This window comes from Callionymus lyra, chromosome 18 (genome assembly GCF_982586985.1).
Source record: "Callionymus lyra chromosome 18, fCalLyr1.hap1.1, whole genome shotgun sequence".
NCBI classification, from domain to species: domain Eukaryota; kingdom Metazoa; phylum Chordata; class Actinopteri; order Syngnathiformes; family Callionymidae; genus Callionymus; species Callionymus lyra.
Window position 1 is genome coordinate 5,942,398 of NC_141835.1, and position 25,830 is coordinate 5,968,227.

Consider the following 25,830-nt stretch of genomic DNA (forward strand, 5'->3'; position numbering starts at 1 on the left):
TCCATCCATCCATCCATCCATCCATCCATCCATCCATCCACCCACCCACCCACCTACCTACCTACCTACCTACCTATCCATCTATCGATCTATCTACCTATCCATCCATCCATCCATCCATCTACAGATCAATCCATCCATCTATCCATTCATCTATCAATCTAACTATCAAATGAGGTACCAAAGAAAAATCAATCATTTTAGTTCACTTTTTCGGTGTCTTTCCGTTAAAAAAATGATGCTAAAAAGGTATTTAATAACACGGATGAAATACATCTAGGTCAATAATATAATAATATAAATGCCATCACATGATTAAACTTTAAGAATCTTTATGTAATACACACATTTTTAGTATATATTTTTTATTAATGTCTTCATTGTTTTGGAGTGAAAACTGTGGAGCAATTACGATTAATTTAGACAATTTTAGTTCAATTTCTGAAGTATTTGGCTTTTACGTTTTGATCTTCAAACTGTTGCAGTGCATAATGGACACTTTCCTTTCTTATCCCCCTCTTTCTCTCTCTATCCCCGTCTCTTTTTTTCCCTTTCCGGCTGATCACACCGAGTCTGGTTCTTCTCGAGTTTTCTGCCTGTCACTACTGTTGCTTATTGTGGTTTGGACTTGTTTATTTCTTATATCTTATAAACGTTTTATTAAAACTGTAAAGTGTCTCCAGATTTGGATTCTTCAAGAGTGCTGTTTAAATACTTTTAAACATTTGCAGCTTCACACTTTCAATTAGTCGTTACACAACAAAATAAACAACAACAAGAAAACAATCAATGTCATCAGCAGGTCGGCTTCAGAGCGACGACCTCACAGTTCATCTGCACTGACCTGTGGATCAAGTCGGTGAAGTTGGCGAAGAGCATGTAGGTGATGGCGCTGAAGTCTTCTTCCGTCTCGTTGTGACTGAACTGCAGGAACACCAGCTCTTTGTTTCGGGCGTCGGCGGGACCCCGGACCACCAGAGCCCTTTTCTGTGACGAGTCAAAAAAAAAAAAGGTCAAAGTTACGTCCGGAAACCACAGCTACTTGAAGTATTGGATGAGCGACCTCAGTCTGGTTGGTGAAGGGCCCGACGTAGGTCACCTGGTCGACGACACAGTCTCCCTCCTGGGGGGTCCCGGGGGCCACGAGCGGAGGAATGTTGTCGTGGTAGTAGTGGTTGCAGCTGAGCAGCTGAGCTCGGCCAGGATACAACGCAATCCCTGCTCCAGTCAAACCCACGTCAACAAGGACAACCAAACACCTCGTGTGTGTTCAATGAAGATACCTTATCTACGACAACTTTATTATCCATTAATGAGCTTGAATTATTGACACCGACCTGGGGGCGCGAAGGTGCCGACCTCCTTGTAGGTCACGGACATGACGGGGTGGTTGAGCTTCTCCATGAAGTCGCAGATGGTCTGGTAGGCCAGGAAGATGGCCACGGTGGTGAGCAGCAGGTAGACGAAGATGAGCAAGACGGTGAAGAAGTTCTTCAGGCATGGTTTGCTAAATCTCATAGACTGAAGGCTGTCCCTGAAGTACTCTTCTGCCATGAGAAAAACAAGGCGTTGACAATGATGCGAAAGCTTCGGAGGTACGAGGAAGTATAGTTGAAATAGTAAGCAAGTATGTAAGTAATGGTTATTTGTAAAGATCTTTCTAGACCAGAACCAGAATTTTAAAATGGACCCTGACAGAAACTGGCAGCCAGTGAAGAGTTTAAAGGATCGGAGAAATGTGAGTTCTTCTACTAGAGCAGCTCAGAATTCTGGCTGTTTACACACCAAAATAAACTGTTACAATAGTCTAAACGACACAAACACATGGATAATAAGATCAGGACGTGTTGTGACGTCATTTTCCTAAGTTTAGAGATTTTTCTCAGTTGAAACAGTTTCTGGTCAGTTTTCTGCAATGTTAACTAGAGACATGTCTTTATCAAATCCAACACCCAGGTTTCTCAGGCTCAGTTTGCTAAGATAATTAAGCAATTCCTCTTCACCTTGTGAATTGTCGTCGTCTGGCTCGTCAAAATCTCCACCGTCGGTCGGATCGCCAAAAAGATCCGGAGCCTGGTTTTCTTCATAGTCGTCGTCGTCGTTGAACTGTTGACGGAGGTTTTCGGAGGTGAGATGAGGAGACACATGATCCTAGATATCAAGTCGAGCGAGCTTAAACGACAATACAATTCACGCAAACAGAAGCTGACAAGTACTTATTAAATATTTGTAGGGTGATGTAAATTGAATAGGAGATAATATAATGAAGAGAAAAAAAAATACCTGAACAAAATATTTGCAGCCTCCAAAAAATGTTGTAATGTTTCTGCAAGTAATGACTCACATATGTTGTGTTAATAATTCACACAAAGCTGTCAAATGTTGCAAATGGAGAACGTTCGGATTAAATAAAATATAATAATAAAAAAAAGTCTGTATATTTGTAAAATATAAGCTTAAATAGTCACATTTCATATGCTTCAATTAAATGTAACAAGTTATTTGCTTGTCATTTTTCTCTAAATAGAAATATCCATAATAATAAGTATTGAAAAACTTTATTTAAAAAACCAAAACACAATGAATCAATGCTCTGGTTCATCGAATCCCATCAAATAAAAAAGTCGATTTACTTGATTTGTATTAATATTGACTCGATAAAAACCAGGTTAGTTGACAATGCTTTAAAACAAATATTCGTGTTGTAGTGTCAAGTAATAACGCGGTTATTACAACATTATTACCGTGACAGAGGAAACGTAAACTCAGCGGTTTCTGTCGAGGAATCACATGATGTAACGAAACTTCCACTTTTTTTCCCCCTTCACTGGATTTAGACTCGTTTTCGTTATTTTTTTGCGACTTTTTTCCCCACAGACTTTAAAAGAAAAACCTTCAGACAGGAAGTACGAACCACTTGATATGAAGTGTCCTTCCCGACCATTCCTCTTCCGTCGCTTCTCGACAAGTCTTGTCAAACTTCCCAAGTCGTCAAAGGACTTTTGTCAATAAAGAAGACATTGTTAGGATCCCGAATCAAAGTTTTTAGTTTGAAAGCGAAACGCAGGAGAAGTGTGGCGGAGATAATAGTGATAGTGACTCCTCTGGACTCACTTTGTTGTTCCCGTGTGGTGCCTTCAGGGCCCGGTGGGAAACGGCGGATAGTTCCCTTTTTTTTTTGGTTTTCCTAGAAAAAAACTAACCGATCCTGACATTTAATAAAAAAGAAAAGTGTCAACATACTTATGGATATGTTTTCATTTCACAAATGACCCCATTATTTGTTCTAATCCTTCCATTTTAAAAGTGACCCACGTTTATTCCCAAGCAACTCAACATGTAACTTGGTGGTAAGAAGCTAGCAGTGCTATCAGCGAGCTAAAGAACAAGTCGCTATTTCCCTTTTATTGACTTTAAATATATATTATAAATAATAAAAAAAATATTCCACAAATTCACATTAACCACCCTTCTTGCTTTTTATGTTTCTTTTTGTTTCAGTTGATTCGACATCAGATAAGATTTATTTCCCTGGCTAGCTACTAGCTCGATGCTAACGCGACGCGTTATCACCGACGGACTCAAAGGTCATCGTTCTTTATGGCCCGAAACCCACGGTGAGCGTCCGTCCGGATAGAACTTCCTTCTGTCGCGGGAGAACCACCAGCCAAGATGCCCCAAACGGTCAGTCGTTTCCATAATAATAAACAAGTTTTTAGAGCTTATTATTATTTTTTTGTTAAATGGAAATATCCACAATTTCCTCATTTTATGTATGGATTACAATACGAGACGCTACCGACGTGATTGTTCCTCACGTTTAAAAAGTTATATGCACTTTAAAAGTTAAAAAAAGAAAGACTTATAATTAAGATTAGTGCAGTAATTGTGACAGTATAACATTTTTTTCTTGGTTTACCTCGATAAACAGTTTCTATTTCCATTCATAACCAACTATTGAAGATGAAAGTGATAGAAAAACACTTTAAAAAATCTATAAAACAACAGATATATACAAAGATTAATTACATTTTAATGATGATTTAACCAGAAATAGCTTGAAACCCTTTCTAGTTTGTTCTTTTTACACATGAAATTAAGTTTATTTGGAGTTTTCAATCCACATAAACAGAAAACGCGATGTCAACTTTGTATCGTTGCAGGTCAGTGTCCACGTGGACACCATGGACGCGGTGATGGAGTTCTCCATCCGCAACAACACCAGAGGAAAGCAGCTTTTCGACAAGGTCTGTCTGAGCTTGAGACGTTTGATCGGGAGTCGGTATAATCCAGGTCTGTTTATGAGGAATCTCTGCGGGAACACGCCTTAGTTCTCACGTGTTTGTTCCACCTGTTGGATAAGTCGCGACATAAATGCAGGTTTCATGGGAGCCTCAGAGCGTCACATGTAATCCTAATTAATCCAACATTTTCTTTCTCCCCAATATCCTGAACATGATCTTAATTTTCAAATCTCGTCGTTCCCTATAGGTCGCCGGGATGATCGGACTGCGGGAGGTTTGGTACTTTGGGCTTCAGTTTGTCGACAATAAAGGTTCAGTTTCATGGCTGGTGCCAGAAAAGAAGGTGAGAAATACACGAGCCAGGTCCCTTGAACCTCCTTCATAAAATGGTGGATACTTTTTGTTATTCAAACATGGCTTTACAGACAGAACCACATTTTTAATTTTACATCTAAGAATATTAATCACTTTGTTTTAATGCAACATCAACTACTTGTTTTTATCAAGTCATTATTAATTAATAAAGTTAATTTACTTTTTATTTGATGGCATTTGATGAACAAGAGGTTGTATTGACAAATTATGTTTTCGTATTTTAGATACAGTTTTTAATTACATGGTTATTATTAGTAAGTAAGTAAGTAAGTAAGTAAGTAATATTTATTTATATAGCGCTTTTCGAGACTAGGGTCACAAAGCTCTTAGACAATCAAAACAATACTCAAAAAAGAACATACTTTAAAGATCAAGATAATACTGAGAACAACACAGGAGTTCGAGAAATTCAAGGAAAAGCCTGAACAAATAGAAACGTCTTAAGATGTTTCTTAAAGGAGTCAGTAGATCATCAAGAGCAGAGAGAGGAAGATCGTTCCAAAGCTTAGGAGCAACAGCCTGAAAAGATTTCTCTCCTCTGGTCCTGAACCGTGTGCGTGGAACCATCAGTAGATTCTGATCCACAGACCTCAGAGCCCGAGCTGGGGTGTAAGGCTGGATCAGATCACTGATGTAAGGAGGAGCCTGACCATGAATAGATCTGAAAGTAAGAACCAGAATTTTAAAGTTGATCCTGAAAGAAACTGGAAGCCAGTGAAGAGTTTTAAGGATCGGAGAAATGTGAGTTCTTCTACTAGAGCGGGTCAGAATTCTCGCTGCAGAGTTCTGAATCAACTGCAGGCGAGACAGCTCCTTCTTGTTAAGACATGAAAACAAACTGTTACAATAGTCCAGACGAGAAGAAACAAACGCATGGATTAAAAGCTCCAGATCATGTTCCGACAACATTTTCCTAAGTTTAGAGATTTTTCTCAGTTGAAGGAAACAGTTTCTGGTCAGTTTGACACAGTGTAAAGACCCCCACGCTCGAATATAAACATTAAAACGTTTTATCGTGATAAGTTTAAACCAAATAAATCATATGGAATTGTGTGGGAACTTGCTGCTGCTTGAGACCTTGGCTCCTGCCGGCGTCCAAGTCGTCCGCCATCTGTGGCGACACCTTAAAACAACAGTGTCTTCGTGGTAACAAGAGCATGAATGCGTTACAAGGTGAATCTATTCTCATAAATAACTTAAATAGTATAGTTTTAATGGAACAATAAATATATTACGGACTAATGAGTGTATTTTTATACTTACAATGATATTGAAATGTGTTTTTTGTTGTTCACAACATTTAAATTGACAGTTTTTTTTTTCCTTGAAAAAGTATTTTTGATACATTTGAAATGACTGAACTCCTGAACTCTGCTCAGATTGTGGACCAGGACGTGAAGAAGGAGACTCCGTTGCGGTTCACACTGAGGGTCAAGTTCTACCCGGAGGACTTGGCCGAGGAGCTGATCCAGGACGTCACTCGCCGGCTCTTCTTCCTCCAGGTGAAGGAAGACGTCGAGGAGGAGAAGATCCTCTGTCCGGCCGAGACGGCCGTGCTTCTCTCCTCCTACGTCCTGCAGGCCAGGTTGGGGGAATACAAGGCGTCGGTTCACCGGCCGGGATACCTGTCCTCTGAGCGCCTGTTGCCCAGGAGGTGAGTGAAGTCACTTCCATTTATTCCATTTTCAGACACAAATCGTGTATTCAAAGACATTTTCCATTAAAATACTGTTATAAAAAATGTATTTTGAGTTGTTTTTTCTATTTTTGTACTTAAATAAAAACTTGAAAAATCGAAAATACAAAAATAAGTATTTTAAGCCTTTTTTTTCCAGCAACAGTGGCTGATTTAGCCGATGTTTGAATCTAAATTATTGTGTCTCCGAGCCATTTAATATGAGAATCAATAGATCAAACTGTTGACTGGAGAATAAGCTTAAATACTACATTTAGACAATTTTGCAATTTGGATAAAAAAAACAAAAAACATCCAAGTTTATGGCTGGAATTTAATGGAAAAAGGCTCTTGTTTTTTAGTTTTTTTAATCTTCTACTTCTAAAAACGCTTGTTTTTTCCCCAGATGTGTGTTCCAAAATTAAAAATATAATACAGAAATGTATCAGTAGCTCAGAATATTCAATGGTTGAATTTAAAATCTGTTGCTTTTTTTTTAAGCTTTTGTTTTTTTTAAATTATATTCTAACTCGATTATATCAAAAATACATTTTCTATATTCAATACATTTTAATTTGTGGCCTTTTAAATTCAATATAAAGAAAGGTCTCTTTTGAATTGTTGACAATGAATCGAGGTCATGTGATTGACAGAAAACTTATTAATTTTAGTGCAATAAGAATATCAAACTCTTACAGGATCCTGGAGCAACAGTCCCCGGAGAAGTGGGAGGATCAGATCAGGATCCAACACGAGCGGCACAAGTCCATGATGAAGTGAGTCGACCTGTAGTTTTGTAAAATATCACCTCAAAGTTCTTCTTCTTCTACTACTAAGGGACGAGGCCGTGATGGAGTATCTCAAGGTCGCACAGAAGCTGGAGACGTTGGGCGTCATGTTTTTTGAGATTCAGATGAAAGATGGCACCAATATGTGGCTGGGAGTCGACGCTCACGGGGTCAAGATCTACCTGAAGGACGACAGGTGAGGACTGGACCTGTTGGAGGATGAAAGGTTTCTTTTCGAGGTGATCGAAGCACGAGAGCTGAAGGGCTTAGTATCTAGTTACCCTTAAGTATTAACTCATGATGGCACTCTTGCTATTCCATACACTGGGCAGAGGACGGAATACCAAGAGTGCCATAAAGTACAGAATACCAAGAGTGCCATAAAGTACAGAATATCAAGAGTGCCATAAAGTACAGAATACCAGGAGTGCCATAAAGTACGGAATACCAGGAGTGCCATAAAGTACAGAATACCAAGAGTGCCATAAAGTACAGAATACCAAGAGTGCCATAAAGTACAGAATACCAGGAGTGCCATAAAGTACAGAATACCAAGAGTGCCATAAAGTATAGAATACCAGGAGTGCCATAAAGTACGGAATACCAAGAGTGCCATAAAGTACAGAATACCAGGAGTGCCATAAAGTACAGAATACCAAGAGTGCCATAAAGTACAGAATACCAGGAGTGCCATAAAGTACGGAATACCAGGAGTGCCATAAAGTACAGAATACCAAGAGTGCCATAAAGTACAGAATACCAAGAGTGCCATAAAGTACGGAATACCAGGAGTGCCATAAAGTACGGAATACCAAGAGTGCCATAAAGTACAGAATACCAAGAGTGCCATAAAGTACAGAATACCAAGAGTGCCATAAAGTACGGAATACCAGGAGTGCCATAAAGTACGGAATACCAAGAGTGCCATAAAGTACAGAATACCAAGAGTGCCATAAAGTACAGAATACCAAGAGTGCCATAAAGTATAGAATACCAAGAGTGCCATAAAGTACAGAATACCAAGAGTGCCATAAAGTACAGAATACCAAGAGTGCCATAAAGTATAGAATACCAAGAGTGCCATAAAGTACAGAATACCAAGAGTGCCATAAAGTACGGAATACCAGGAGTGCCATAAAGTACGGAATACCAAGAGTGCCATAAAGTACAGAATACCAAGAGTGCCATAAAGTATAGAATACCAAGAGTGCCATAAAGTACAGAATACCAGGGGTGCCATGAAGTACAGAATACCAAGAGTGCCATAAAGTATAGAATACCAAGAGTGCCATAAAGTACAGAATACCAAGAGTGCCATAAAGTACGGAATACCAAGAGTGCCATAAAGTATAGAATACCAGGGGTGCCATGAAGTACAGAATACCAAGAGTGCCATAAAGTATAGAATACCAGGAGTGCCATAAAGTACGGAATACCAGGGGTGCCATGAAGTACAGAATACCAAGAGTGCCATAAAGTACAGAATACCAAGAGTGCCATAAAGTACGGAATACCAGGAGTGCCATAAAGTACGGAATACCAAGAGTGCCATAAAGTACAGAATACCAGGAGTGCCATAAAGTACAGAATACCAAGAGTGCCATAAAGTACAGAATACCAAGAGTGCCATAAAGTACGGAATACCAGGAGTGCCATAAAGTACGGAATACCAAGAGTGCCATAAAGTACAGAATACCAATAGTGCCATAAAGTACGGAATACCAGGAGTGTCATAAAGTACGGAATACCAATAGTGCCATAAAGTACAGAATACCAAGAGTGCCATAAAGTACAGAATACCAGGAGTGCCATAAAGTACAGAGTACCAAGAGTGCCATAAAGTACAGAATACCAAGAGTGCCATAAAGTACAGAATACCAAGAGTGCCATAAAGTACAGAATACCAAGAGTGCCATAAAGTACTGAATACCAGGAGTGCCATAAAGTACGGAATACCAAGAGTGCCATAAAGTACAGAATACCAAGAGTGCCATAAAGTACTGAATACCAAGAGTGCCATAAAGTACTGAATACCAGGAGTGCCATAAAGTACGGACTACCAAGAGTGCCATAAAGTACAGAATACCAAGAGTGCCATAAAGTACTGAATACCAAGAGTGCCATAAAGTACAGAATACCAAGAGTGCCATAAAGTACAGAATACCAAGAGTGCCATAAAGTACGGAATACCAAGAGTGCCATAAAGTACAGAATACCAAGAGTGCCATAAAGTACGGAATACCAAGAGTGCCATAAAGTACAGAATACCAAGAGTGCCATAAAGTATAGAATACCAGGAGTGCCATAAAGTACGGAATACCAAGAGTGCCATAAAGTATAGAATACCAGGAGTGCCATGAAGTACAGAATACCAAGAGTGCCATAAAGTACAGAATACCAATAGTGCCATTAAGTACAGAATACCAAGAGTGCCATAAAGTACAGAATACCAGGAGTGCCATAAAGTACGGAATACCAAGAGTGCCATTAAGTACAGAATACCAATAGTGCCATTAAGTACAGAATACCAATAGTGCCATTAAGTACAGAATACCAAGAGTGCCATAAAGTACGGACTACCAGGAGTGCCGGTTGAACTGTGAACTATTTTGAAACTTTGTTTTTTCTTTAATGGAAATGTTCTTGCATTTTTTAAGCATTGGATTATTGGAAAAAAATATTGTTATATATATATATATGTTAATAATTTGATTTTAAAAATCGAAAACGTCCAAAAGGATGATTACATTTTTCTTTTTATTTAATTATTAATTATTAAAATAATTCAAAATTTGTTTTCTTCATAACCTTTTAAATTCAATATACATATGTTGGTATAACAGAGTCGCCAGACAACACTAGAAGAGCACTGAGCTACTTGATCTACCTTTCGGCCAATCAATACGGCCAAATTCAATACGAAAAATTGCCATGTGTCGCATACACATGGCAATTTTTCGTATTGAATTTAAACAAATTTAAAAATATAGAATTTATTATTGATTTTATTTATTTATTTAAATAAGCATATCAAACTATGTGTTAAAATACTTCTTTTTTTTTATAGATATATTCAAATGTTTTATTCAAAAGAACAAATTCATTTGATTCACAAACTATTCAATGCTTAAAAAAAAAACAGTACAACATTTCAATAAAGATTCAACATTTTAAATATACTTATTTAAATATACAAACAATGATTTGCAACATGAAGCGAGAAGTGATCGTGAAACACAAAAGTACCTTTAATAACACGAGTCAAATCTTCCATCGTCACGTGATTTTATTATTTAATGAATTAATTAACGTTGCTGCTCGTTCTCACAGGCTGAAGCCGAAGATACGATTCTACTGGAACGAGATCAAAAACATCGTTCACAGCGAGAGGAAGTACGTCATCAAGCCTGTGGACCGGAAGTGGCCGGTGAGTTACGTCGCCGTCTTACCAAGAGATAATGTATGAATATAAACCAGGGGTTGGCAATTAGAATTCTTCTAGGGCCACATTAGATTCTGTGAATGTTGTTAGGGGCCGTCAAGCAAAAAGAAAGACGAGAAAATCCCTTAATAAAAGGACATTCGTCATTAGACGTGACATTTATTAAGATAAATAAGCTGCAATTTTATTCTTGTATATATGAGTGATGGGGGATTAATATATACTCGAAAAATTACACACAAGAAAAAGAGAAAAAGTAAATAAGTGTGAAAATGTAAATGAATAATAAATACAAAAAAGCAGGCACTGGGTGACATAAGAACAAAGTGGAACGAGAGACTAAAAATGTGCCGTACCATGTAGCGAGGATTGTAATCTGGCGCCTGTTGCTGGGAAAGAGGGTGGTTTTTAAGCTCTACCAGCTGATGGGTTGATTGCTGAAGAGCTGCAGCTGTTGCAGCAACAGGCGCCGAGGTTCTGAACACAACCTCAAAACAAGTGGAACAAAAACAGTTATAATAAATACATAAATAAATACAAATAATTAAATAAAAATGTATTCCATAAAGCAGGGGTCAAACTCAATCACACAGGGGGTCCAAATATTTTTAGCAGTCTTGGACAAATGTCATATTTAACCAAATGTAATAGAAAAGTACCTTCAGTACCTTCAACCAATGTTTATACTAGTATTAGAAGTATAATTGTCGACATCCATCATTTCTTATCTCATCTTAAATCACAACTTTTTTGCTCAGGAATGTACAAAATTAACAAAAAATAAATGTTATGAATAAAAATGAAAAACTTTGATTTTTACTAAACCATCGACATAAATTGTACATTGTACATGAACAATACACTTACAAGTGACTTACACAAAAATATTCTTTACAACTACAATTATTAATTCTAGAAAGTGACTGGAAGGAGGATACAGAGCAAGCTGGCCTCCATGAGGAAGAACTTGTCTCACCCTCTCCAGCACACACTGAGGGCATTGAGGAGCTCCATCAGTGATAGGATGCTCCATCCCAGGTGTGTGAGGGAGAGGTACCGCAGGTCCTTCCTCCCTGCTGCCATCAGACTCCACAACAAGAACACAGCCAGATAATATTTAACAGAACCTTTTCTTTTTCTTCTTGTTATTTTTGTAAATATGTTAGTGTATATACAGTATATAATATAGGGCAGATTTCTATTTTTATTCTATTCTATTTAGACTTTTTTCATTTTATTTTTATTTCTGGGTGTTTTTTCATTTTTTGTATATTGCTGTTTAAACCGAATTTCCCCTCGCGGGACAAATAAAGGATTCTGATTCTGATTCTGATTTACAAATCCTGACAAGAATGATTTGAAATCAATCCCGTCTTCATTTTACTTTTACCGGAAGAACAGATTGCAGCTGTTATTCCCGCGCGTTCGTTGTTTTTACCTCAAAGAGAACCTTCATGCCAACTGTTAGAAGAACTTGTGTTTATTCTAACAACAGAAGTAGATTAATGCAGAATTCTGGGTCAGCGACTGTTGACCTGAAGAAACTCTCAGATCCAGCCTTCAAACTGACGCCAGAAGCACAGAAACAGTTTTTTCTTATACGGTTGAGCTTGGGCGAGGACGCTTTCGGATTGGCTTCTGTGGACCCGGACCTCGTTGTGGGTTGGTTCACGTCAGGTTGCTGGGCAGATTAGGGTGCTGTAGCAGTCTCCCCCAGACATGAACCTTTGACCCAGACATGGACCGGCATCAGACCAGTTCTGCGGTCGGAGACCGACGGGTTCGGTTCCTTCTTACAGCACAGATGGTTCCTGTTCTGTCACTCGTCAGCCTTTCACACTTTTAATTCTCACGTCACACTTACATCGTGACCTTTCCACGCACTCGGGGTTCAGGTTAGATTTGTTAACAGGTTAGATTGTGTACTCTGTGGATCTTCACTTTATTCTTTATTGGTTAATACATTTCTATTTCTATTGGTTTCTATTTGTTCAGGCTTTTCCTTGATTTTCTGGAACTCCTGTGTTGTTCTCAGTATTATCTTGATCTTTAAAGTATGTACTTTATTGAGTATTGTTTTGATTGTTAAAGCGCTTTGTGACCCTGGTCTGGAAAAGCGCTATATAAACAAATATTACTTACTTACTTACTTACATTGTACATTTTTATCTATATTCTATAATACCCCTCTTAACACTTAAGCAAAAACTTTAAAACCCAAACAAAGAAATACACACAAAAATATACACATCATATAAAAAATCATTAAAAATATAAAAATGTCATAAAAATCATATGAAAAACAAAAACCCGTAATAATAATAAAATCCTCATACTGAATACCCCAATAAGAATTACTTTGATAATAACTATAACCCGACCCCCTCAGTACCTGTGAATACATTCCTCAAAAATACCCACTAACTTTTGATAATTGTAAGTATAAAATTCATAAATGTATAAAAGCATAAAATGTCCAAGCCAGCGTTAAAATAAGTAAAAACAAGAATAAACCGAGATCATTAAAGCAGAGAAGTGAGGATTTCCGAATCTTATAGTTATAACAATAGTTGTGAACAAAGAAAGAATCAAACTCTTCCTTTTTCCAAACATTCCAGAGAGCCAGGAGTGTAATGGGCTCCCTTGAGTTTGGTCGACATGGCTCTAGTTACCTTACCTGTGCTGTGTTATTGGGCTTTGTTACCCCAGCCATGTCGATCCTTTAACTCCAGTCGCTCCTCCAGTCGCTCCCCCAGTCTCTCCTGCAGTCGCTCCTCCAGTCGCTCCTCCAGTCGCTCCTCCAGTCGCTCCACCAGTCGCTCCTCCAGTCGCTCCTCCAGTCGCTCCTCCAGTCGCTCCACCAGTCGCTCCTCCAGTCGCTCCACCAGTCGCTCCTCCAGTCGCTCCTCCAGTCGCTCCTCCAGTCGCTCCTCCAGTCGCTCCACCAGTCGCTCCACCAGTCGCTCCTCCAGTCGCTCCACCAGTCGCTCCTCCAGTCGCTCCACCAGTCGCTCCTCCAGTCGCTCCTCCAGTCGCTCCTGCAGTCGCTCCTCCAGTCGCTCCTGCAGTCGCTCCACCAGTCGCACCTCCAGTCGCTCCTCCAGTCGCTCCCCCAGTCGCTCCCCCAGTCGCTCCCCCAGTCGCTCCTCCAGTCGTTCCACCAGTCGCTCCACCAGTCGCTCCCCCAGTCGCTCCTCCAGTCGCTCCTCCAGTCCCCCAGTCGCTCCCCCAGTCGCTCCCCCAGTCGCTCCTCCAGTCGCTCCTGCAGTCGCTCCCCCAGTCGCTCCTCCAGTCGCTCCTGCAGTCGCTCCCCCAGTCGCTCCTCCAGTCGCTCCCCCAGTCGCTCCTCCAGTCGCTCCCCCAGTCGCTCCCCCAGTCGCTCCTCCAGTCGCTCCCCCAGTCGCTCCTCCAGTCGTTCCACCAGTCGCTCCTCCAGTCGCTCCCCCAGTCGCTCCCCCAGTCGCTCCCCCAGTCGCTCCTCCAGTCGCTCCTCCAGTCGCTCCCCCAGTCGCTCCCCAAGTCGCTCCTCCAGTCGCTCCCCCAGTCGCTCCCCCAGTCGCTCCCCCAGTCGCTCCTCCAGTCGTTCCACCAGTCGCTCCACCAGTCGCTCCTCCAGTCGCTCCCCCAGTCGCTCCTGCAGTCGCTTCTCCAGTCGCTCCTCCAGTCGTTCCACCAGTCGCTCCACCAGTCGCTCCTCCAGTCGCTCCCCCAGTCGCTCCCGCAGTCGCTTCTCCAGTCGCTCCTGCAGTCGCTCCTCCAGTCGCTCCTCCAGTCGCTCCTCCAGTCGCTCCTGCAGTCGCTCCTCCAGTCGCTCCTCCAGTCGCTCACTCCTCCAGTCGCTCACTCCTCCAGTCGCTCCTCCAGTCTCTCCTCCAGTCGCTCCTCCAGTCGCTCCTCCAGTCGCTCCTCCAGTCGCTCCTCCAGTCTCTCCTCCAGTCGCTCCTCCAGTCGCTCCCCCAGTCGCTCCACCAGTCGCTCCTCCAGTCGCTCCTCCAGTCGCTCCTCCAGTCGCTCCTCCAGTCGCTCCTCCAGTCGCTCCCCCAGTCGCTCCACCAGTCCCTCCTCCAGTCGCTCCTGCAGTCGCTCCTCCAGTCGCTCCTCCAGTCGCTCCCCCAGTCGCTCCTCCAGTCGCTCCTCCAGTCGCTCCTCCAGTCGCTCCTCCAGTCGCTCCTCCAGTCGCTCCTCCAGTCGCTCCACCAGTCGCTCCTCCAGTCGCTCCTCCAGTCGCTCCTCCAGTCGCTCCTCCAGTCGCTCCCCCAGTCGCTCCACCAGTCCCTCCTCCAGTCGCTCCTGCAGTCGCTCCTCCAGTCGCTCCTCCAGTCGCTCCCCCAGTCGCTCCTCCAGTCGCTCCACCAGTCGCTCCTCCAGTCGCTCCTCCAGTCGCTCCTCCAGTCTCTCCTCCAGTCGCTCCACCAGTCGCTCCTCCAGTCGCTCCTCCAGTCGCTCCTCCAGTCTCTCCTGCAGTCGCTCCTCCAGTCGCTCCTCCAGTCGCTCCTGCAGTCGCTCCTGCAGTCGATCCTCCAGTCGCTCCTCCAGTCGCTCCTCCAGTCGCTCCTCCAGTCGCTCCTGCAGTCGCTCCTCCAGTCGGTCACTCCTCCAGTCGCTCCTGCAGTCGCTTCTCCAGTCGCTCCTGCAGTCGCTCCTCCAGTCGCTCCTCCAGTCGCTCCTCCAGTCGCTCCTCCAGTCGCTCCTGCAGTCGCTTCTCCAGTCGCTCCTGCAGTCGCTTCTCCAGTCGCTCCTCCAGTCGCTCCTGCAGTCGCTTCTCCAGTCGCTCCTCCAGTCGCTCCTCCAGTCGCTCCTCCAGTCGCTCCTCCAGTCGCTCCTCCAGTCGCTCCTGCAGTTGCTTCTCCAGTCGCTCCTCCAGTCGCTCCTGCAGTCGCTTCTCCAGTCGCTCCTCCAGTCGCTCCTCCAGTCGCTCCTCCAGTCCCTCCTCCAGTCGCTCCTGCAGTCGCTTCTCCAGTCGCTCCACCAGTCGCTCCTCCAGTCGCTCCTGCAGTCGCTTCTCCAGTCGCTCCACCAGTCGCTCCTCCAGTCGCTCCTCCAGTCCCTCCTCCAGTCGCTCCTGCAGTCGCTACTCCAGTCGCTCCTCCAGTCGCTCCTCCAGTCGCTCCTCCAGTCGCTCCTCCAGTCGCTTCTCCAGTCGCTCCTCCAGTCGCTCCTCCAGTCGCTCCTGCAGTCGCTTCTCCAGTCGCTCCTCCAGTCGCTCCTGCAGTCGCTTCTCCAGTCGCTCCTCCAGTCGCTCCTCCAGTCGCTCCTCCAGTCCCTCCTCCAGTCGCTCCTGCAGTCGCTACTCCAGTCGCTCCTCCAGTCGCTCCTCCAGTCCCTCCTCCAGTCGCTCCTCCAGTCGCTTCTCCAGTCGCTCCTCCAGTCGCTCCTCCAGTCGCTCCTGCAGTCGCTTCTCCAGTCGCTCCTCCCGGTCGCTCCTCCCGGTCGCTCCTCCCGGTCGCTCCTCCCGGTCGCTCCTCCCGGTCGCTCCTCCCGGTCGCTCCTCCAGTCGCTCCCCCTCTTGATATCATCTGAAAATAGCAAGAAGATAGACAACACAAAAGATATATCAATAAGAGAATATAAAGATCCAAGTCCATTAGTCCAATCTCCTTGGATCCACTCCAGTTTGTGAAACGTGGAACCACTCAGTACGAGTACGAGCTGTCACCGTGAAAAGGTCCCGTCCACCTTGGCTTGGTCCACTTCCTCTGCAGAACCTTCACGCAAACTGTAAGAAGAACTTGTGTTTATTCTAACAACAGAAGGAGATTAATGCAGAATTCTGGGTTCAGCGACTGTTACCTGAAGAAACTCTCAGATCCAGCCTTCAAACTGACGCCAGAAGCACAGAAACAGTTATTTCTTATACAGTCGAGCTTGGGCGCTTCTGGATTGGCTTCTGTGGACCCAGACATGAACCTTTGACCCAGACCGTCATCAGACCAGTTCTGCGGTCGGAGACCGAGGGTTTTGGTTACTCTTCTCAGCACTGATGTTTCCTGTTCTGTCACTCGTCAGCGTTTCACACTTTTAATTCTCACTTCACACTAACATCGTGACCTTTCCATGCACTCGGGGTTAAACTCAGGTTGATACATTTGTATCTATACTTTCAAAAGGAATTCGTGTTCTCCGTCATCACTCCGCCGTCCAACAAGGAGAACATCTCGTACTGGTGCACGCGGAACCAGGAGCTGCACTCGCGGCGCCGCAGGTCCGACTCCATCGAGGTGCAGCAGATGAAGGCTCAGGTCCAGCAGGAGCGGCTGCAGAGGAGGCTGGAGAGGCGGGTCCTACTAGGAGTCCAGGGGGGGGGGGGGGTGTTGATGTTCAGGGGTCTGAACGTTGTGATTGGTCTGCAGGGAGCAGGTGGAGGTGGAGAGGAGGCGCAGGGAGGCCATGGAGAGGGAGAAGCAGGAGATGGAGCGGCAGAACGACGAGATGATGAGGAAGCTGATGCAGTACAGGAAGGAAATATTGGCAGCAAAGAAAGGTGAAAGGAACACATATTATTAGTGGATTCAGGTTCTGTGTGTTTATCATTTACACACTTTATCGCAACATATTTTACTGTTAATGTTTAATTTACACACTTTATTTCAACATATTTAACAGATAATGTTTAATTTACACACTTTATATTAACGTATTTTACTATTAATACTTAATTTATACACTTTATTTCAACATATTTTACTGTTAATATTTATTTTACACACTTTATTGCAACATATTTTACTGTTAATGTTTCATTTACACACTTTATTGCAACATATTTTACTGTTAATGTTTAATTTACACACTTTATTGCAACATATTTTACTATTAATGTTTCATTTACACACTTTATTGCAACATATTTTACTATTAATATGTAATTTACACACTTTATTGCAACATATTTTACTATTAATATGTAATTTACACACTTTATTTAAACTTATTTTACTGTTAATGTTTCATTTACACACTTTATTGGAACATATTTTACTGTTAATGTTTCATTTACACACTTGATTGGAACATATTTTACTGTTAATGTTTCATTTACACACTTTATTGCAACATATTTTACTTTGAATATTTATTTTACACACTTTATTGCAACATATTTTACTGTTAATATTTATTTTACACACTTTATTGCAACATATTTTACTGTTAATGTTTCATTTACACACTTTATTGGAACATATTTTACTGTTAATGTTTCATTTACACACTTTATTGCAACATATTTTACTTTTAATATTTATTTTACACACTTTATTGCAACATATGTTACTGTTAATATTTATTTTACACACTTTATTGGAACATATTTTGCTGTTAATATTTCATTTACACACTTTATTGCAACATATTTTACTGTTAATATTTATTTTACACACTTTATTGCAACATATTTTACTGTTAATATTTATTTTACACACTTTATTGGAACATATTTTACTGTTAATGTTTCATTTACACACTTTATTGCAACATATTTTACTTCTAATATTTATTTTACAGACTTTATAGCAACATATTTTACTGTTAATATTTATTTTACACACTTTATTGCAACATATTTTACTGTTAATGTTTAATTTACACACTTTATTGCAACATATTTTACTTTTAATATTTATTTTACACACTTTATTGCAACATATTTTACTGTTAATATTTATTTTACACACTTTATTGCAACATATTTTACTGTTAATGTTTAATTTACACACTTTATTGCAATACTGTATTTTACTGGTAATGTTTTTGAATGATTTTTCCTGATTTTCTTGCGTTTCCGTGCAGAAAAGCAAGAGCTTCTGGCCCAGAACGCTCTGCTTCTGAAGATGACTCAGGGTAGATCCGTCCAGGAGAGAGAGACGGATCTTCCTCGCGACCACAACAAACGCATCCTAATAGACCATGAACCTATAATTGAAAAACCGATCCCCAAAAAAGTGGAGGAACCTCCTGTAGAAGCTCAGCCAGTACTAGTCAATAACAGAGCTGCCGAGAAGAACCTGACACAGAAGCAAGAAGATCCTCCTCTGAAGACACAGCAGGTGGTCACACCTGTACCCGTGAACAGACCAGCGGAGAAGGAGCTGAGACAGAAGGTGCTGGTCCAGAAGAGGAAACTGAAAACAGATCTTTTTACCGACCCAAAGGTTTTCCACATCATCGACGCACACGTGGTCAAGGTGGGGTCAGAGGTGAGCGTCCGGCCTTCAGAGATGAATCCAAACGAGTCTCTGAATGTGTGTTGTTGCAGCTTTTCAAAAAGCGTGTGTGTGACTTGAAGACCATAGTCCAGAACATCACCCTGGGGGCCAGAACCGACCTGGAGAAGATAAGAGCCATCTACGTCTGGCTCTGTCACTTTGTTGGTGAGTTGATTTCAACTCTCCGTCGCATCATTGACTGAACCGTCAACTCGTCTCAAGCGTACGACGTGAGTGGGTCTCTGGGCCTGACGAAGATGCTGAGCTCCACGGACGAGGTGTTAGCGACGGGCCGAGGGGTCTGTTCCGGCTACGGTGCCGTCTGTCAAGACATGTGCAGGTACAACTGTCACATCTTGTTCTGCTAAAGAACTTTTGACTTTAACAGAAGCCTTTAATTTTGAGCAACATGTTTCTGAACCCACTCATCAAAAAGGCCACATTTTAGACTTAGTTTTTACTCTTGGCCTGGACATTTCTAATGTATCTGTACATGATGTCCATCTGAGTGATCATTCTCTTGTCTTGTTTAACGTGGACTTCATCCCTGAACCTAAGCCTTTGAAAGTTAGGTCTCAGAGGCGTGTCATCGCAGCCGATACTGCAGACAGTTTTTCTGCTATGTTTGACCGTCTTTCCTTTGATGACTGCCCAGACGTGGACAGTTTGATTCACTGTTTCACTGGTCATTGTGTTGAAATACTGGATCAAGTGGCACCTGTTAAATCAAACTTGAAAATTCAGAAAAAACGGTGCCCTTGGACAAATGAAGATCTCCTGAGTCTGAAGAGACTTTGTCGAAAGACTGAGCGTCTGTGGAAGTCCCCTAAACTTGAGGTGCATAGACTTCACCTCAGGGATCTGATGACCTCTTACAATGAGATGGTAGAAACTGCTAGATCTAATTACATCAGAAAACTGGCAGCAGCAAATAGGAAAAACCCCAAAGTTTTGTTTGACACGATTAATTCTCTCGTGTCTCCTGCTCCTCAAATCACGCCTGTCTTCTGTAAAGCTGACAGCAATGCATTGTTGAGATTTTTCATTGACAAAATTAAATTGATCAAAGAGAAAATCTCTCCCCCTTTGTTTGGAACCCCTACTGTCTCTGAGCCCCTCTCCTCCTCTTGGTCCTCCTTCACTGCTGTATCTTTGGGTGATATTTCGGCACTAGTGAACAAGATGAAACCCTCCTCTTGCTCAGATGACGTCCTTCCTTGTAGGCTTTTTATCAAAGTATTTGATGTAATTGGCCCCTGGGTTACCAATATGGTGAACCTCTCCCTTTCCACAGGGGTTTTTCCCAATGCATTTAAACATGCCATTGTGGAGCCTCTGCTCAAAAAAACAGGCTTAGACCCAACTGACCTCAGTAATTTCAGGCCTATTTCTAAGCTCCCTTTCTTGTCCAAGATCTTGGAGAAGGTGGTGTCTGAGCAGCTGTCTTTGTTCCTGGATCAGAGCGACATCCATGAGAAGTTTCAGTCTGGCTTCCGTAAACATCACTCTACGGAGACAGCTTTACTGAAAGTGTCCAGTGACATCATGATGTCGGCTGACTCTGGTAAATTCACTGTTCTGGTTCTTTTGGATCTGTCCTCAGCCTTTGACACAGTTGATCACCAGATCCTGCTGAGAAGACTGAGGGTTGAAGTGGGACTGTCTGGGTCTGTGTTAGAATGGTTCTCATCTTGCCTTTCTGGGCGCAGTTTTAGTGTATATGCCAATCAAATGAGGTCTGAATCAGCAGATCTGTTGTGTGGAGTCCCTCAAGGTTCTGTTCTGGGTCCTTTATTGTTTTTGCTGTACTTGATTCCCCTCGGTAAAATCATTCAGAGATTTCCAGATGTTTCTTATCACATTTTTGCTGATGACATCCAGCTCTACTGCTCTTTTGATCCAACTGAGCCCCAGAGGCTGAACAGCTTAGTCAATTGTTTGCTAGAAATCAAACAATGGCTGAATGAAAACACTCTACAGCTAAATGTGGACAAAACTGAAACACTGGTGATTGCTCCTGATGATAAGGTTCCAGGGTTGAGTCAGTACTTGGGTGACTTAGGTCAGTCTGTCAAACTGAGCCTGAGAAACCTGGGTGTTGTATTTGATAAAGACATGTCTCTTGTTCGACACTGCAGAAAACTGACCAGAAACTGTTTCCTTCAACTGAGAAAAATCTCTAAACTTAGGAAAATGTTGTCGGAACATGATCTGGAGCTTGTAATCCATGCGTTTGTTTCTTCTCGTCTGGACTATTGTAACAGTTTGTTTTCATGTCTTAACAAGAAGGATCTGTCTCGCCTGCAGTTGATTCAGAACTCTGCAGCGAGAATTCTGAGCCGCTCAAGTAGAAGAACTCACATTTCTCCGATCCTTAAAACTCTTCACTGGCTGCCAGTTTCTTTCAGGATCAACTTTAAAATTCTGGTTCTTACTTTCAGATCTATTCATGGTCAGGCTCCTCCTTACATCACGGATCTGATCCAGCCTTACACCCCAGCTCGGGCTCTGAGGTCTGTGGATCAGAATCTTCTTATGGTTCCACGCACACGGTTCAGGACCAGAGGAGAGGAATCTTTTCAGGCTGTTGCTCCTAAGCTTTGGAACGATCTTCCTCTCTCTTTGCGCTTGATGGATCTACTGACTCCTTTAAGAAACATCTTAAGACGTTTCTATTTGTTCAGGCTTTTCCTTGATTTTCTGGAACTCCTGTGTTGTTCTCAGTATTATCTTGATCTTTAAAGTATATACTTTTTTTTAGTATTGTTTTGATTGTTAAAGCGCTTTGTGACCCTGGTCTCGAAAAGCGCTATATAAATAAATATTACTTACTTACTTACTTACTTACTTAAGTACTTAAGTATTTTATATTTATAGAGCGCTTTTCCAGACCAGGGTCACAAAGTGTTTAAACAAACAAAACTCAATAAAATATATATTTAAAAGATCGAGATCACACTAAGAACAACACAGGAGTTCCAGAAAAATCAACTCTTTACAGACCACATGACTCTTGACGAAGTCGTAACTGCTTTCATTTGTTTTGAAAGCAAAATATGTCCAAACATCAGCTTTAAAAGCTGCTGGAGTCACTGTATCCTCTCGTCCTCAGTCGTAACTGCTTTCATTTGTTTTCAAACCAAAATATGTCCAAACATCAGCTTTAAAAGCTGCTGGACTCACTGTATCCTCTCGTCCTCAACCTCTTGTGGTTATGGATACAGTATCATGGAAGAGAATATTGCGATCCCTTGATGTTTTCTGAAACCCCTGATGTCTACACCTTCACATGAAGAACACGTTCTATTTCTTCTCCACAGAGAGGTCGGGATTCAGTGTGAAAAGGTCACCGGGCACAGCAAGGGCAGCGGGTATCAACAGGGCCAGAGTCTGGCCGGCGTGACGTCCGATCACATGTGGAACGCCGTGCATCTGGGCGGAGACTGGTTCCTGTTGGACGCGTGCTGGGGCGCCGGAGTCGCCGACCTGGCGAAGAGAAGCTTCACCAGAAGGTTTCCTGGAGACACGAGATGTTGTTGACGTCGTCATAACGAGGCTCTCTCTCAAGGTTCAATGAGTTCTACTTCCTCACGGATCCGGACGAGTTCGTCGACGCTCACTTTCCGGACGAGAGGAAATGGCAGCTCCTGGACTCGCCCGTCTCGCTGGAGGAGTTCGAGAAGAGAGTGAAGAGAACCGCCAAGTTCTTCGGTTTGGGACTGGAGCTGGTGGAGCCGCGTCACTGCCACGTCTTCACATGTCGGTGCACGAGGTGGACCCCGAGGACCCTCCGGCCAAACACTCACCCCTTGTTCTCTCTCGCTCCACGCAGACGGCGGCGAGGCAACTGTGACCCTGGCTCTCTCCCGGCGCCTCGTCTTCACCTACGACATCTCCCCGCAGCAGCAGGTCGCCCGGCGGACCAGCAGCAAGTCCTCGGGGTTCCTCACCGTGGACCGAGACCGCATGGATCTGCGTGTGGTTCCTCCAGCGAGGGGCAAATACGACGTGAATATTTACGCCAAACTTCTGGACGATCAAGAAAATAGTCTGAGCTTAGTTTGCTCCTTCATCGTGGAGTGTTTGACTCCCACCAGCATGGGGGAGATCCCGGACAACCCTAGCGTCTGTTGGGGTCTCGACCCGAAGGCGGAGTCTCGGGGGGTGACGGGCAGCAGCGTGAAAGGTTACCTCGCCGAGGTGGACGACGGCAGCTTCCAGATCAGTCTGAGGACGTCGCGGCCCCTCTCGATGGTGTGCGACCTGGTCCACCCGGACCTGCAGGCCTCCGTCACCAAACGCTGCCTGGTGACCCAGATCCAACCGGACCTTCTGACCTGCAGCGCCCTCTTCCTGTCGCGAGGCTTTTATCGACTCTCTGTGTTCGTCCGGGATTTTGAGAAGAAGGAGTTGGAGCTCCAGAACGCTGCGACCTTCCTGATCCATTGCAGAGGCAGGGTCGCCGGTGCGGACCAGCTCTTCCCCGCAGATCTGAACTCCACGTGTGGACCTGGAACCAAAGCGCTGGAGGCGGGATTGTCCGACTTCAGCCACACCTCGCCGTTTATCGACACGGCGCAGAGCCACTGCAGCGTCTCCTTCCACAACCAGCAGAACCTGGAGATCCTGGCGGAGATCATGAGCGACGGCAGGAAGTCCGAGATCCCTCTCTCGCGATACGTCTTCTGCACTTACGAGGATCGCCGGGTCACCCTGAGCGTCAACCTGCCGGGCGCCGGCACCTACGGCCTCGGCCTGTACGCCAAGACCAAGCCCGGGACTCAGTTCGACCACATGTGCGACTACGTGGTGAGGAACGCCTGCGAGCGGCCGGCGCCTCCGTTCCCGAGCGTCTACGGCCTGTGGAAGAAGGGCTGCGAGCTGCTGGAGCCCCGGTCGGGCCGGCTGGACCCCGACTGCTGGACCCGCTTCAGGGTGAGAGTTCCGGGGGCCTTGGAGGTGGGCGTGTTCGGAGAAACCTACAGCGTCTTGAAGCAGGACAACACGGGGGTGTGGGAGGGGCAGGTGTCCAGCGGGAATGGCGTCAAACAGTTGAACCTGGCGGCGTCCTGGAATCAATCCAACACCCAGAAGTTCCTGTTGGGGTTCGAGGTGAAGAAGTGAAGCAGCAGGAGAACCTCACCCTTGGTGCTTATCTTGATTTAGCCAATTATGAGCCTGAGTGATTACATCGTGTCGTTTTATCAACGAATTTAATCAAATCTGTTGTGTTTTTCAATCGTTAAAATGGTTTTGTTTACAGAAAGAGCGACAATCGTTATTTAAGTGCGTTCTTTAATGTACATTATATTTTATAAAAATGTTTTAAATTAAATAAACATCGAGATTTGATTTTCAAACTCACTTACATTCTTAACATCAAAAGACGTCAATCAACTGTCAATCACTGATGAGCGCCGACGATGTTGTACTCGATCGTTTTCATAAAGTTACTTTCGTGAATGTGTTTTTAAAATGTATTTTTTTTTAAATATAAATGGATGTTGATTAACCGTCAAATCTGAAGCACTTGAATGTAAATATAATCTTTATTTTCTAATAACAAATAAAGTTGTTAATTTAAAAAACAATTGTACAGATATTTTAAATGATTCAAATGATATTGTGTGAATAAAAATGATTTCATATTTTCTGTCATGGTTCTAATGAATGATATTATAATATTATTATAGTATCAAATTGAAATATCATGTGTATAAGGTACTCATAAGTAAAATATTTCACAGTGAACCAATATTAGTGTATTTTTATTTATTTAATCATAATAAACTATCAAAGCATCAATATGTAAATTCATTAAAAGCAAAAATGTACTTTATTTCTAAATATAGATTTATTCAGGTAAAAACTTCAAATTATATTATATTCTTTATCTCATATTCGTCTTCATTGCTTTTATTAACAGGAAATATATGCAACACTTTGATCAACCACATGGTGGCGATAATTTGCAGGTTTCGCTTTACTCGTCAATTTGACTCGTTTTAGCTTTTTTTTTCTTTTTATTATTTTTATTATTAAAGGCTAAAATAATTTAACCAGAGATGGTATATACAATTGAAGATTATAAAATGTTAGATTATAAATTCATTAATTAATCAATTAAAAAGTTGCCAAGGTGGCTCCTGATTCCGAGACTGAATGTCGTGACGTTTAGTGGTGATATCTTGAACTGCAGCTTCAGACAAAAACAAATAATACATGAAACTAGAAAATGCGCATTAGTAGAAGAAGTGGAATTAGTTGTAAAAATAGAAGAAGTGGAATTAGTTGTAAAAATAGAAGAAGTGGAATTAGTTGTAAAAATAGAAGTAGTAGTGGAATTAGTAGTAAAAGTAGAAGAAGTGGAATTAGTAGTTAAACTAAATAATTGGAATTAGTAGTAAAAATAGAAGTAGTAGTGGAATTAGTAGTAAAAGTAGAATAATTGTAATAAGTAGTAATAGTAGAAGAAGTGGAATTAGTAGTAAAAGTAGAGGACGGGAAATTAGTAGTAAATGTAGAAGTAGTAGTGGAATAAGTAGTACAATTAGAAGTAGTAGAAAAGTAAAAGTAGTAGTTAAAGTAGAAGAAGTGGAATAAGTAGTAAAATTAGAAGTAGTAGAAAAGTAAAACTAGCAGTAGAATTAGTAGTAGAAGTTGTAGTAGTATTAGTAGTAGCAGTGGAAATAATAGTAAAAGTATAAGTAGTAGTGGAATAAGTAGTACAATTAGAAGTAGTAGAAAAGTAAAACTAGCAGTAGAATTAGTAGTAGAAGTTGTAGTAGTATTAGTAGTAGCAGTGGAAATAATAGTAAAAGTATAAGTAGTAGTGGAATAAGTAGTACAATTAGAAGTAGTAGAAAAGTAAAAGTAGTAGTTAAAGTAGAAGAAGTGGAATAAGTAGTAAAATTAGAAGTAGTAGAAAAGTAAAACTAGCAGTAGAATTAGTAGTAGAAGTTGTAGTAGTATTAGTAGTAGCAGTGGAAGTAATAGTAAAAGTATAAGTAGTAAGTCAAAGTGGAAGGAGTTGAAACATGAGTTGAATATTTTCCATATTGAAATGAATGGGGAAAAAAGGGTAGAAAAAGAGGAATAAAAG

At 42.4% G+C, this 25,830-nt stretch overlaps 2 protein-coding genes across 3 annotated transcripts in view; one reads left to right on the forward strand and one right to left on the reverse strand.

Annotated features, from left to right (window-relative positions):
- pacc1 (proton activated chloride channel 1) overlaps positions 1–3,123 on the reverse strand; it is a 6,174-nt gene extending 3,051 nt beyond the window's left edge. The window contains exons 1-5 of one of the 2 annotated variants that reach the window (XM_087780017.1): positions 2,915–3,123; positions 2,004–2,106; positions 1,338–1,544; positions 1,064–1,218; positions 845–987 (exon numbers count right to left, since the gene is read on the reverse strand). In XM_087780017.1, coding sequence (XP_087636143.1) covers positions 845–987; positions 1,064–1,218; positions 1,338–1,544; positions 2,004–2,106; positions 2,915–2,944 — 638 coding nt within the window. In that variant the 5' untranslated portion in view covers positions 2,945–3,123. Of the gene's footprint in view, positions 1–844; positions 988–1,063; positions 1,219–1,337; positions 1,548–2,003; positions 2,107–2,914 lie in introns of both variants that reach the window. The other variant, XM_087780016.1, reaches the window with a different exon arrangement.
- A 488-nt stretch (positions 3,124–3,611) lies between these two features.
- On the forward strand, positions 3,612–25,827 carry LOC148060244 (uncharacterized). Its single transcript, XM_087780397.1, has 16 exons — positions 3,612–3,684; positions 4,164–4,247; positions 4,492–4,587; positions 5,999–6,273; positions 6,993–7,070; positions 7,132–7,278; positions 10,413–10,509; positions 16,632–16,802; positions 16,879–17,005; positions 18,313–18,719; positions 18,779–18,893; positions 18,951–19,068; positions 22,049–22,240; positions 22,297–22,487; positions 22,561–23,848; positions 25,809–25,827. The coding sequence occupies exons 1-16, from the start codon at positions 3,673–3,675 to the stop codon at positions 25,825–25,827; spliced, it is 3,417 nt and encodes a 1,138-aa protein (XP_087636523.1). The 5' UTR covers positions 3,612–3,672.
- Positions 25,828–25,830: the final 3 nt, after the last annotated feature.